This window comes from Mercenaria mercenaria, chromosome 3 (genome assembly GCF_021730395.1).
Source record: "Mercenaria mercenaria strain notata chromosome 3, MADL_Memer_1, whole genome shotgun sequence".
NCBI classification, from domain to species: Eukaryota; Metazoa; Mollusca; class Bivalvia; order Venerida; family Veneridae; genus Mercenaria; species Mercenaria mercenaria.
Window position 1 is genome coordinate 33,241,250 of NC_069363.1, and position 13,887 is coordinate 33,255,136.

At 37.0% G+C, this 13,887-nt stretch overlaps 1 protein-coding gene across 7 annotated transcripts in view; it reads left to right on the top strand.

Annotated features, from left to right (window-relative positions):
- Positions 1 to 4,236: 4,236 nt before the first annotated feature.
- Positions 4,237 to 13,887, top strand: part of LOC123525150 (disabled homolog 1-like) — a 38,065-nt gene continuing 28,414 nt past the window's right edge. For 4 of the 7 annotated variants that reach the window (XM_053538140.1, XM_045303947.2, XM_045303948.2 and 1 more), the window contains exons 1-2: positions 4,970 to 4,996; positions 12,267 to 12,465. In XM_053538140.1, coding sequence (XP_053394115.1) covers positions 4,985 to 4,996; positions 12,267 to 12,465 — 211 coding nt within the window. In that variant the 5' untranslated portion in view covers positions 4,970 to 4,984. Of the gene's footprint in view, positions 4,408 to 4,619; positions 4,639 to 4,969; positions 4,997 to 12,266; positions 12,466 to 13,887 lie in introns of those variants that run through there. The other 3 variants (XM_045303945.2, XM_045303942.2, XM_045303943.2) reach the window with 3 other exon arrangements.

The window sequence follows — 13,887 nt, forward strand, 5'->3', positions numbered from 1 at the left end:
GATGGTGACAGAAGATCTGTGGTGCCTCTCCTGCCATTGTGTCTGGCGGGTACCTTGGTAGAACCATCAATTTTCCACAAGTCATTAATCTCTCAATTATGGTTCCTTTGCAGTTTGAATTTGACTGATCCATTCCCGTATAGCTGGGATCCCTCGGAAATCAGCTGAATAATAAGTCAGTGCGGACTTCGAACGCCCGTTCTTAAACATGCACCATACGTTCCCGCTTGGCACGAGACATCTCTGTCGAATTACGATATTGGCATGCAACGTTTTACATTGACAAGTTCCATAACCGTGTTTGGTGGAGAAAGTATTTGTGCACATCCTGTTACCATGTCTGTATTTTATACACTGACAGCTGCTACCAGACATTCCATAATCCTAAACCCAGAATATAAATCTTTGCTATAGTACATGATAATGATAACATCAACTCTGTAGACCCGCAGTGAACCCCTACCAGATTGGCTGATGTACCACTATTGTAATATTCACTTTCTATTGTACGTGTCCATACACATTGTTCAAAATTGACGAGGCAAGTGTACAATACAGTTATAAATTCTTATTACGTCCGCAACTTTTAAATATACACACGATTGCCCATTATGATTTCAGTTCAATAACACAACATACTGACAATATTTCTGAAATTAAAACGCTGTGAAATATAAGAAAATGTATTGAGGACACCACCCCGTGTTTTTGGCATAAAAAAAGTTTTGGCAATATGTTGTTGCATGTCAGTTTTTAGCTCACCTGTCACAAAGTGACAAGGTGAACTTTTGTGATCGCGCAGCGTCCGTCGTCCGTCCGTGCGTCCGTTAGTGCGTAAACTTTTGCTTGTGACCACTCTAGAGGTCACATTTTTCATGGGATCTTTATGAAAGTTGGTCAGAATGTTCACCTTGATGATATCTAGGTCAAGTTCGAAACTGGGTCACGTGCCATCAAAAACTAGGTCAGTAGGTCTAAAAATAGAAAAACCTTGTGACCTCTCTAGAAGCCATATTTTTCATAAGATCTTCATGAAAATTGGTCAGAATGTTCATCTTAATGATATCTAGGTCAAGTTTGAAACTGGGTCACGTGCGGTCAAAAACTAGGTCAGTAGGTCTAAAAATAGAAAAACCTTGTGACCTCTCTAGAGGCCATATATTTCACATGATCTTCATGAAAATTGGTCAGAATGTTCACCTTGATGATATCTAGGTCAAGTTCGAAACTGGGTCACGTGCCATCAAAAACTAGGTCAGTAGGTCTAAAAATAGAAAAACCTTGTGACCTCACTAGAGGCCATATTTTTCATAAGATCTTCATGAAAATTGGTTAGAATGTTCACCTTGATGATATCAAGGTCAAGTTAGAAACTGGGTCACGTGCGGTCAAAAACTAGGTCAGTAGGTCTTAAAATAGAAAAACCTTGTGACCTCTCTAGAGGCCATATATTTCACATGATCTTCATGAAAATTGGTCAGAATGTTCACCTTGATGATATCTAGGTCAAGTTCGAAACTGGGTCATGTGCCATCAAAAACTAGGTCAGGAGGTCAAATAATAGAAAAACCTTGTGACCTTTCTAAAGGCCATATTTTTCATGGGATCTGTATGAAAGTTGGTCTGAATGTTCATATTGATGATATCTAGGTCTAGTTTGAAACTGGGTCATGTGCCATCAAAAACTAGGCCAGTAGGTCTAAAAATAGAAAAACCTTGTGACCTCTCTAGAGGCCACAATTGTGAATGGATCTTCATAAAAATTTGTCAGAATGTTCATTTTGATGATATCTAGGTCAAGTTAGAAAGTGGGTCACGTGCTTTCAAAGAGTAGGTCAGTAGGTCAAATAATGAAAAAACCTTGTAACCTCTCTAGAGGCCATATTTTTCATGGGATCTGTATGAAAGTTGGTCTGAATGTTTATCTTGATGATATATAGGTCAAGTTTGAAACTGGGTCAACTGCAATCAAAAACTAGGTCAGTAGGTCTTAAAATAGAAAACACTTGTGACCTCCCTAGAGGCCATACCTTTGAATGGATCTTCATGAAAATTGGTCAGAATGTTCACCTTGATGATATCTAGGTTAGTCTTGAAACTGGGCCACGTGCCATCAAAAACTAGGTCAGTAGGTCAAATAATAAAAAAACCTTTTGACCTCTATAGAGGCCATAGTTTTCATGGGATCTGTATGAAAGTTGTTCTGAATGTTCATCTTGATGATATCTAGGTCAAATTTGAAATTGGGTCAACTGCGGTCAAAAACTAGGTCAGTAGGTCTAAAATTAGAAAAATCTTTTGACCTCTCTAGAGGCCATATTTTTCAATGGATCTTCATGAAAATTGGTCTGAATGTTCACCTTGATGATATCTAGGTCAGTTTCTAAACTGGGTCATGTCACTTGTGCGGTCAAGAACTACTAGGTATAAAAATAGAAAAACCTTGTGTCATCTCTAGAGGCCATATTTTTAATAGATCTTCATGAAAATTAGTGAGAATTTTTACTGTGATGATATCTAGGTCAAGTTCAAAACAGGGTCATGTACCTTTGAAAACTAGGTCAATAGGTCAAATAATAGAAAAACCTTGTGACCTCTCTAGAGGCCATATTTTTCAATGGATCTTCATGAAAATTGGTCAGAATTTTTATCTTGATGATATCTAGGTCAAGTTCAAAACTGGGTCACACGAGCTCAAAAACTAGGTCACTATGTCAAATAATAGAAAAAACGACGTCATACTCGAAACTTGGTCATATGGGAACAGGTGAGCGATTCAGGACCATCATGGTCCTCTTGTTATTTGATCTCGTAAATTGAAAATGCACACTGGCCTGGGCAGAATGCATTTTTATTTTTTGTGTATAATGTTCAATACATTAGTCTTCGAAGAACCGTCATACCATATTCAGTACGTACCACTGATCTCGAGCGAATGTAGGACATTTTTGCCACTCATTTCATGATAATATGAGACGATGTTCAGCCCAGCATTCAGGTGTAAGGAAAGGCATAGCCTATTAACATTAAAATAAATTTGCGCACGGGTTCTAAAACATGGCAAAACCCGCACGGACTTTGAATTAAAGCTACAGTAAACAATATACTTTGATGGTATCCAGTCATCAACCCGAACATCAGGTTCAGTTTGAAATCCAGTCTTGATAAGTAAAGGCTGGCAACAGATATGGGTACGAAGCGTAGTGCGGATAAAACAAAACAATTTAATAAGACTCGAACTTTTAACTCGACATGTAATAAGGCAAAGACATTGTTAACTGCAGTTAGAAAAATATTTTCTAAGTTCCACCAAGACATAAATGTCCATTTCAGAAATACTCTCTTGGAGCGGGGTATGGTGCGTGTAGGGGTAGGGTGGGGTAAATTCCCCGGCAGATTTTCATTGTTTGGGATTAGCAGCATATGCCCGGATCCCAGCATATCTAAGAAATATTATTGTCAAGTCTAAGGCTAGTTAACGCAAAAAAGCTTATAAATCTGGCGATGGCGGTTGCGTGAGAAATCGGCCCATGACTGTAGCGCACGTGATAATGTGATAGCGCGCGTACACCTCACCACAGACTGCAGGTACTAACAGATCGATACAGCATGGGACAATCGTAGGTATAAGACTGGTACATATTGAGTCAAGGATTATTTACATTAGAGGGAGCGAGACTGAGACAAAATTTCATAATTTTGTTACTGTTAAATACATCTGGCCCGAATTTCACGAAAAAACTGTTATCATAAAATCGTGTTATTGCTTAAGTTCAGTCACGCAAATACTATGATGATATTTCAATTAAGCACGATATAACAAACTTAAGTAGATCTATTTGCTTGAGTATATTTCTTATTTCAAGACTTCCTGTTTCTGTAAATTCAGAATTGTTGTGTATTGATCTATGAAGTCATATACGGTTCTGATATAGATGAAAAAGTCAACATTGAAGACGTATATAGGGCAAACAGCACAAGCATTTGAAAAAACAAACTTAGCTAAGCAAGTTTTCTCGTGAAATTGGGTCATGATTCTCTTCCTATTCTGCATTATTTCATTTAATTAGTCTGTTCAACTGATCTGTCTACCAATACAGAGTCTGTTCCACTGATCTCTTTAGCAATACAGAGAATAATATGTAGTATAAACACAGGACTGTAAATATTCTCGGCCCGCCGCACAGTAAACAAATATCGGGATAGCCAATCAGTTGACGTAGTCATTTGGTTCCCTGTTCGATTAATCTACTTATGGACTTCACGCAAAAAAGCTGGAAATCAGGTACAGGGGTACATTTTTTTTGGAGAAGTGTCAAAGTTTACAAAGTTTCCAGCGAGTTTAATTGGTATTTTAATAGTATATTCAGACAATGTTTTAGGCAAGAAGGTGAAAAATATCACTGAGTAAGTATAACACATGATAATTGCAATTTATTTTCAGCAACAAATGTGTTTGCGACTGATAAAAAACCTAGGAGGAGGTGTCTGGTGCTGAGAGGCATGGTTCAGCCTCAGGTGACATAATTTAGTTACATTTTATGATGAGTCAACATGGCGTTCGGTAATGTTAAGGTTATAACTACGTCGTAATACCACATATTTAGCGATAACATAACAGAACGGGGAGAAAACGAGGTAAACAAAAAAACCGGAAGTTGATTTCGTTACGAAAGTTACGCCCCCAAATTTATAGTGAAAAGCAAAAGGAGTTTGGACAGTTGTGTTAATTTTCTCATACTTAGTATTAAGACAACATTTACACACACTTACTTACATCAAATGTATTGGAATATATTTAATAATGATTTACTTTGTTGACATACTAGGCATTTCCAAAAACTGACCATAATGAATTGTATGGTCTTGGGGGATATTTAGTAGGAAGTGGCAAGGGGTCTGGTAACTGGGCCTCTAGATCCAGAGTCTAGAGGTCTGGTAATCATTATACATGTACTATTATGTACTGTATTACCAGTGTATAATGTTATTACTGGTAAAAGTTATGATTAGATGTAATAAAGTTCCGTTTATTACTTTTTTGGCAGTGGCTAGAGAACCGAAATCGGTTCCCTAGACTGCGAACTTATTCGCCCAGAACCGGTTCTCTAAGCAAAATTCTGTGCATAGGCTAGGGAACCGGAATTTTATTTCTATGCATAATACTGCCGAAATCCACTTTGTTTCTTGGTAAATGTCATGCATATTATTATCTTAATTAATTTTACCATGCCCTTGCATTTTTCTGCGTTTACTGTCTCCCAGAGTGTACCCGCCGCATATATACCGTGTCTGCCGTATTCAGTGATATAAACTAGTACGAATGAATGCGTGAAAACTACTTTGCAGTTTTTAAATGTTATTTGCTTTAAACTTGTACTATGTTTTAAATTTAAAATAATATTGGTTTGTATTTGCGTCATTACATGTTTATAGATGAACAAACTAATTTAATTGCCCTTAAAACTTCATACATATTCTTTGATCACTTTGAATACTGGTTTGTAACACCTCGGCATTTCACGTTCAAAGATATGTAATCAATACTGAAATTACTTATTTTGTTTTAATCGTTTCTTTTATTGTCTTATACCTTTTAAGTTTAAATTTCAAGTTTATTTCGGGTCCAGTGTCGACGATTTCGCATTCATTCGTACTTAGCTAGTTTATTTTATCATTCCAATATGGCGGACAGTATGCTGCGAGTACACTTCTGGAGACACAGTAAACACAAATAAATAAAAGGGCATAGCTTGCTGAAATGGTAAAAGTTAATTAACTTATTAAGATAAGAACATGCACATGATACTTACCAAAAGAAACAAAGTGGATTTCGGCAGTATTATGCATAGAAATAAAATTCCGGTTCCCTAGCCTATGCACGGTATTTTGCTTAGAGAACCAGTTCCGGACGAATAAGTTCGCAATCTAGGGAACCGATTCCGGTTCGCTAGCCACTGCCTACTTTTTTGTATATATTTATGTCTCCCACCACACAGTGGTGTGGGAGACATATTGATTTACTCCTGTCTGTCTGTCTGTCACAAAGCTTGTCCATACTCTAAGTAGAACATTTCTCATCTGATCTTCACCAAACTTGAACAAAATGTGTTTGACCATAAGACCTCGGCCAAGTTTGATAACTAGCCAAATCGGCAAAGACACTTCGGAATTATGGCCCTTGAACATAATTACCAACAACTACCGGTGCAGCATTGTAGACCAATTACAACTACCGACACAGCATTGTAGACAGGTTACTCCCAACATGTGAATACCAATAGGCCACAAACAGTATACAAAGACAGACTTACTCTTCAGATGATTAGGCAGTTGTGGGAGACATGCGCTTTTCTCAAAAGCACCTCTAGTTTATTTATAATTAGCTCTCACTCGGGTTAGAGGCATATCAAGTGAATATGAAATTTGAACAGCGATTTCCGGTAGTCGCTGTTATTTATTTCCTCAAGCAGTAAAACAAATTCAGCAATTAGGAGCACAATCCATGTCCTAACTACTATTAATTATTTTAATTCATCAGTCCCGAAAAAAACAAGAACTTGATAAAAGCTTCTGATTACGGCATACAAATTGCTATTTATTGTTTATTGAATTAGCGATTGTATTTTTCTCGGGATTAAAGAATTATAAATACTTCTGATTTCTTTCACTTACAATGTATTCAAAACGACGAGAAAACTACAAGAGAAAACTTTTGAAATTATCTCCCGGTTTTTAAAGATAAAATATAGTCTCCTCTTTGTAAATACCATTCTCAGTATTCATATTAAATACCGGAGTAGATAAGGATGATGTCCAGATATTACGTTCAGCAAGTAACTCAGGGTTGTCAATAAGAACCGGCCGAAATGGACGGTTCAAATGGCATTTGGGCCGGTTCAGATTCGCAAAAAAAAAAAAAAAATCTGGCCTGAAAAGCTAAACCCGCCGACCACAGTATTTTAAATGTTGTTTTCATGATTCTTTCACGAAAATATAATTTGTATAAAGATCGAACTCTCCACCCCCCGTCTGAAAATTGATATTACCCGCAGCCGTTTCCATTCATAATACACAGCGTGTCATCACCTTAATTGCCGAGCGACATGTCATATTTATACATAGACAGTGTGTTTCATACACTGTCACGTGCCTGTCGATCTTTGACTTGAGTTAAAACATGCGATAAGCTAATGACAGCTTTGGATGTAGAACGCGTGACGTATTTTATCGGCAAAATTATTTAAGCTCCGCCTTTACAAATGATGATTTATGTACCAAGCTAACGTCAAAGAATGAGGACTGAATAAATATTAGAGGTCTACATGAAAAATATTTATCAGTTATCGTAGTGTCAAAGTTAATTTTGTAGCAAAAACTTCGGAATGATGAAAGAGTGACGGGACATCCGCGATAATACGGGACATCCGTGATAATTTCCAAGAATTTTGAAATCATGAGTGACAGTCACGATTTAAAAGAAACAACAACAAAAAAAACAAAGCAAAGAAATTGTCCACAAGTTCCTTTATATTTAATAATCCAGCATCGCTTATAACTAATCTGTAAACAACAATTTTCGGATATTTTCACACCTATTTACCCCTGTCGAGTGCTGTTTATTTATCCCCCCTCCAAAGGCAAATTGGATATTAGAAATGCTCTCCGTCTGTCCGTGCGTCCGTCCGTCCGCAACGATCTTTGTCCAGAGCATGACTCCAAAAGTACTGGAGAGATTTTCTTCAAACTTCATACACTGATAGAACACATTGGGAGGAAGTGCAGTGTGCAAGAACAATAACTCTACCTTGCCTATTTTTTAGCTCACCTGTCACAAAGTGACAAGGTGAGCTTTTGTGATCGCGCGGTGTCCGTCGTCCGTCCATCCGTGCGTGCGTCCGTAAACTTTTGCTTGTGACCACTCTAGAGGTCACATTTTTCATGGGATCTTTATGAAAGTTGGTCAGAATGTTCATCTTGATGATACCTAGGTCAAGTTCGAAACTGGGTCACGTGCCGTCAAAAACTAGGTCAGTAGGTCTAAAAATAGAAAAACCTTGTGACCTCTCTAGAGGCCATAATTTTCAATGGATCTTCATGAAAATTGGTCCGAATGTTCATCTTGATGATATCTAGGTCAAGTTCGAAACTGGGTCACGTGCCGTCAAAAACTAGGTCAGTAGGTCTAAAAATAGAAAAACCTTGCGACCTCTCTAGAGGCCATATATTTTACAAGATCTTCATGAAAGTTGGTCAGAACGTTCACCTTGATGATATCTGGGTCAAGTTCGAAACTGGGTCACGTGCCGTCAAAAACTAGGTCAGTAGGTCAAATAATAGAAAAACCTTGTGACCTCTCTAAAGGCCATATTTTTCATGGGATCTGTATAAAAATGTTGGTCTGAATGTTCATTTTGATGATATCTAGGTCAAGTTCGAAACTGGGTCACGTGCCATCAAAAACTAGGTCAGTAGGTCTAAAAATAGAAAAACCTTGTGACCTTTCTAGAGGCCATATATTTCACAAGATCTTCATGAAAATTGGTCAGAACGTTCACCTTGATGATATCTAGGTCAAGTTCGAAACTGGGTCACGTACCTTCAAAAACTAGGTCAGTAGGTCAAATAATAGAAAAACCTTGTGACGTCTCTAGAGGCCATATTTTCCATGGGATCTGTGTGAAAGTTGGTCTGAATGTTCATCTTGATGATATCTAGGTCAAGTTCGAAACTGGGTCACGTGCAGTCAAAAACTAGGTCAGTAGGTCTAAAAATAGAAAAACCTTGTGACCTCTCTAGAGGCCATATATTTCATGAAATTTTCATGAAAATTTGTCAGACTGTTCACCTTGATGATATCTAGGTCAAGTTTGAAACTGGGTCAGCTGCGATCAAAAACTAGGTCAGTAGGTCTTGAAATAGAAAAACCTTGTGACCTCTCCAGAGGCCATACCCTTGAATGGATCTTCATGAAATTGGTCAGAATGTTCACCTTGATGATATCTAGGTCAAGTTTGAAACTGGGTCACGTGCCTTAAAAAACTAGGTCAATAGGTCAAATAATAGAAAAACCTTGTGACCTCTCTAGAGACCATATTTTTCAATGGATCTTCATGAAATTTGGTCAGAATTTTTATCTTTATAATATCTAGGTCAAGTTCAAAACTGGGTCACATGAGCTCAAAAACTAGGTCACTATGTCAAATAATAGAAAAAACGACGTCATACTCAAAACTGGATCATGTGGGAAGAGGTGAGCGATTTAGGACCATCATGGTCCTCTTGTTGCGTTATTCCCCTTTATCATATTTTCTTAAAAAATTTTGTCCGGAGCATAACTCCAAAAGTACTGGAGGGATTTTCTTCAAACGTCATTCACTGATAGAACACATTGCGAGGAAGTGCAGTGTGCAAGAACAATAACTCTACCTTGCCTATTTTTTGAGTTATTCCCCTTTATCATATTTTCTTAAAAAAATTTGTCCAGAGCATAACTCTAAAAGTACTGGAGGGATTTTCTTCAAACTTCATACACTGATAGAACACATTGGGAGGAAGTGCAATGTGCAAGAACAATAACTCCACCTTGCTTATTTTTTGAGTTATTCCCCTTTATCATATTTTCTTTAAAAAATTTGTCCGGAGCATATCTTCTTCATGCATGGAGGGATTTTGATATATCTTAGCACAAATGTTTACCACCATGAGGCGAAGTGTCATGTGCACGAACCAGGTCCCTAGGTCTAAGGTCAAGGTCACACTTAGAGGTCAAAGGATACAAGAATGAAAACCTTGTCCGGAGCATTTCTTCTTCATGCATAGAGGGATTTTGATATAACTTGGCACAAATGTTCACCACCATGAGACGGAGTGTCATGCGCAAGAACCAGGTCACTAGGTCTAAGGTCAAGGTCACACTTAGAGGCCAAAGGTCAGATACAAGAATGACTTTGTCCGAAGCATTTCTCCTTCATGTATGGAGGGATTTTGATGTAATTTGGCACAATTATACACCATCATGAGACGAAGTGTCATGTGCAGTTCCCTTCTTTAGAATAACTTCCCTTTGTTGTTACTTTAAATAGCTTTTATTGTAACTTTTTCATTACTAGTTGTAGGGAAAACTCGAGACCACTTTTCTGTAGTACAACATGCATGCTTTATCCAATTTTGAGATGTATTTTTACCAATCTCTACCTGATAAAGATTTTTGTATGGACTTGCAATTTTTTTTTTTTTTTTTTAAGATTAACCTTTGACCGTAGGGAAAAAACAAGACCACTTTTCTGTGGTACAACATAGATGTTACTCTCCAAATATAGGTGTATTTTATTATATATAAGGTATCTCTACCTGGTAAGGAGTTTTTTTGTGGACTTAAAAAAACAAAAGACTTACAATGATTACTAAACAACCACAAAATTAACATTCCATTTGCAAATACAGCTGCTAGAGTAAAGAAATTGCTGCGACGGGCATATATTGTGACATTCTGGCACTCTTGTTCCCTGTTAGCTTTCCATTCCTTCTTTTTACAGTAGCCATATAGAAAAACATCATAGCTATACTCTTCATGAAAATTAATAAAATTTAGCAGTAAACCACCTCACTACTGACTTATTCTTTCTTCCACATCTTTAAAACCCCTGACCTCAACTAAACGGTTCTTCAAAGCTTTCCCCAAAATTAATACTTTCAGACACTAACTTGCCAGGAACTTTAGCCTTCAGTTATAATATGCCCGGCGGGGGGATTAGCCATGTGTAAAATGGCTCTTGTTGCATTATATAACAAAGCCAGGTGTTGATTATAATGTGTGACAACTGAGACAGATATTTAATTTCTATCAAAAAATATTAATCACAATCAAATTTAGATCAGAAAATATATTGGCTCTTACCTTTTTCTATAAGTTTTCAAAATCAAAGGTTAAGTAGTAATGTCACGGTATCAGCCGGCCGATTTTTGATAAATATTTCTCTTAAATCATTTTTATAAGAGGAAATATGGTAAATTTGAAAATGCTGTTAAACTGTCTGTGCACCATAATAATTTGTCAAACACGTCCTTTAAACTGGAGATTTATTCAATGTTTACAAAAGGGTAACAGTATCCGGACATACAATTTTGGATATCTGGATTTTGATCAATAAAAAAAATCGAGGCTAGGGGTTTTGGATACGGATAGGCAGGGATGAGAATCAAACAGTAAATTTTCTATTGCCTAAGCTTATATTATTTCTAACTCTGTACATTTTGTTTTGATGGTTCTAACAGTGACATTTTTTGTCATGCCAAATTGTAAAAATTCATCTGGGGAGTCTTGTTCCCCACAAAAGAAATACAGGTACAGGTTTAATTCTCAGTAGAGTTTTGAATTTAGATATACAATAGTGCAATAACTATTTAATTTTGCAAAGAAGTACAATAAAGAGTTAAAGTGTGGTGACAAGTTAGATATTAGCATTTCAGGACTTGAAAAATGCATTCATGAACATGTAAATTCATTTTTATCATTTTCTCCAAATTTACCAGGTGAGTTCATAAAAATGTGAAAATAAGTGGTATATTGTATTTAAAAATGCAGTGGAAAAGATGTTCTTAAATGCTCCCAGAATGCAGGAAATGAAGCGCTGAATTACAAAATTTTCAGGGGGAGCATGCCCCCGGAACCCCCTAGCAAGCCGCCTACATTTCTATTTCAGCCTGTTAAGCAAAAACTTATTGACAACCCTGAGCAAGTATGGATGAGTAATCATGTTATAAATACTTGTATTATAAAAATATAATATTGATCACTGAACAGTCTGAATGAGCTTTTATTACAGATATAAGAATTATTTGGAAAAGCAAACAAAATACCAATCCTTCGGACATTGAAACTTAGTTATTAGTGGAGACCAGCAGATTTTAAGATCTACCCTAGCTTAGGCCAAAATACACATCATGTTCTCTGTCTATTGTTACTGTCACACCCCCCTTTCAAGTGTTATCTTACCCAGTTGTCTTTTGTTTGTGATGAGGGCAGTGGGGTGTAGTTTTCCATTATTGACACTGTAGAAAACTTATTATACTCAGAATTTGATGTAGTCGTCGGGATTGACAGAAATGATAAGAAGCTGCTTTCTGATTACAACATCTAGAGCTCTCATGACAGTAATTGTTTAGTTTTGGTCATATTATGCTAGAGGCTGAACTTTAAACTTCGCAAGATATTCAGAATGGTTTAACATTTGGTGTATTTAGAACTGCATTTTTCATTTCAGACCCCTGTTGATACTTGTAAAGCACAGATTAATCCTCAAAAAAAAATGTCTGCACCAGCTGAAGAACCTGCAGTAGAGGCAACTACAGAAAATAAATCAGCAGATGAAAGCAACACAAAGACTGAAACAGCCAAAGACTCTGTTGACTCTGCCAACCAGAATAACAACAAACCAATCAAAAAGGTCAAAAGCAAGAAAGGTATGCAAAATTAATTTTGTTTTCTTCCTAAATGTTAATTACTTTCTAATACTGTTATTCCAGATGTTTTGGGTTTGGTCCCATGGTAATGAGCCAGTATTTTTAGCTGACCTGAACTAAACTTGAGAGAGGAGCTTTTTAGGGGCCGTAAAGGGCTAAAAATAGAAATACCTTTTAACTTCTCATGAACCACTCAATGGATCTTCATCAGACTTGGCCTTTAGCATCATTGTAAGGTCCCTTTCCCAAGTTTGTTCAAATTTTGGCACTTGGCCTCTTTTTTTCAGGGGCCATTAGAGTTAAAAAATAGATTAACCTTTTAATGACTTATTCTCAAGAACAGTTTGACGGATCTCCATCAAACTTGGTCTGTAGTATCATGGTAATGGTTCTTCTAAGGTTCCTTTTAGGGGATTCCAGAGCTAAAATACATATAAAAAAAACCCCAAAAAACTTTGTGTCATGAAGTTTGTTCTAATTGTTACGCATTTTTTGGGTTTCACAACAAAATATAAAAAATCCTTTTAATAACATTTTAAATGCACTTCTTAAGGACTTTCACAAAACCTGGTTAGAAGCAGTCAGATGGTCAAAGTCTTCTTCAGGTGAGCAACTTAGGCCCATTTGGACCTCTTGTGTTTTTAGCTCACCTGTCACAAAGTGACAAGGTGAGCTTTTGTGATCGCGCGGTGTCTGTCGTGCGTCCGTTAAACTTTTCCTTGTGACATCTCTAGAGGTCACATTTTTCATGGGATCTTTATGAAAATGGGTCAGAATGTTCATCTTGGTAAATTCTAGGTCAAGTTCGAAACTGGGTCACGTGCCGTCAAAAACTAGGTCAGTAGATCTAAAAATAGAAAAACCTTGTGACCTCTCTAGAGGCCATAATTTTCAATGGATCTTCATGAAAATTGGTCAGAATGTTCACCTTGATGATATCTAGGTCAAGTTCGAAACTGGGTCACGTGGCTTCAAAAACTAGGTCAGTAGGTCTAAAAATAGAAAAACCTTGTGACCTCTCTAGAGGCCATATATTTCATAAAATCTTCATGAAAATTGGTCAGAATGTTCATCTTGATGATATCTAGGTCAAGTTCAAAACTGGGTCATGTGCCGTCAAAATCTAGGTCAGGAGGTCTAAAATTAGAAAAACCTTGTGACCTCTCTAGAGGCCATATATTTAACAACATCTTCATGAAAATTGGTCAGAATGTTCACCTTGATGATATCTAGGTCAGGTTCGAAACTGGGTCATGTGCCGTCAAAAACTAGGTCAGTAGTTCTAAAAATAGAAAAACCTTGTGACCTTTCTAGAGGCCATATATTTCACAAGATCTTCATGAAAATTGGTCAGAACGTTCACCTTGATGATATCTAGGTCAAGTTCGAAACTGGGTCACGTGCCTTCAAAAACTAGGTCAG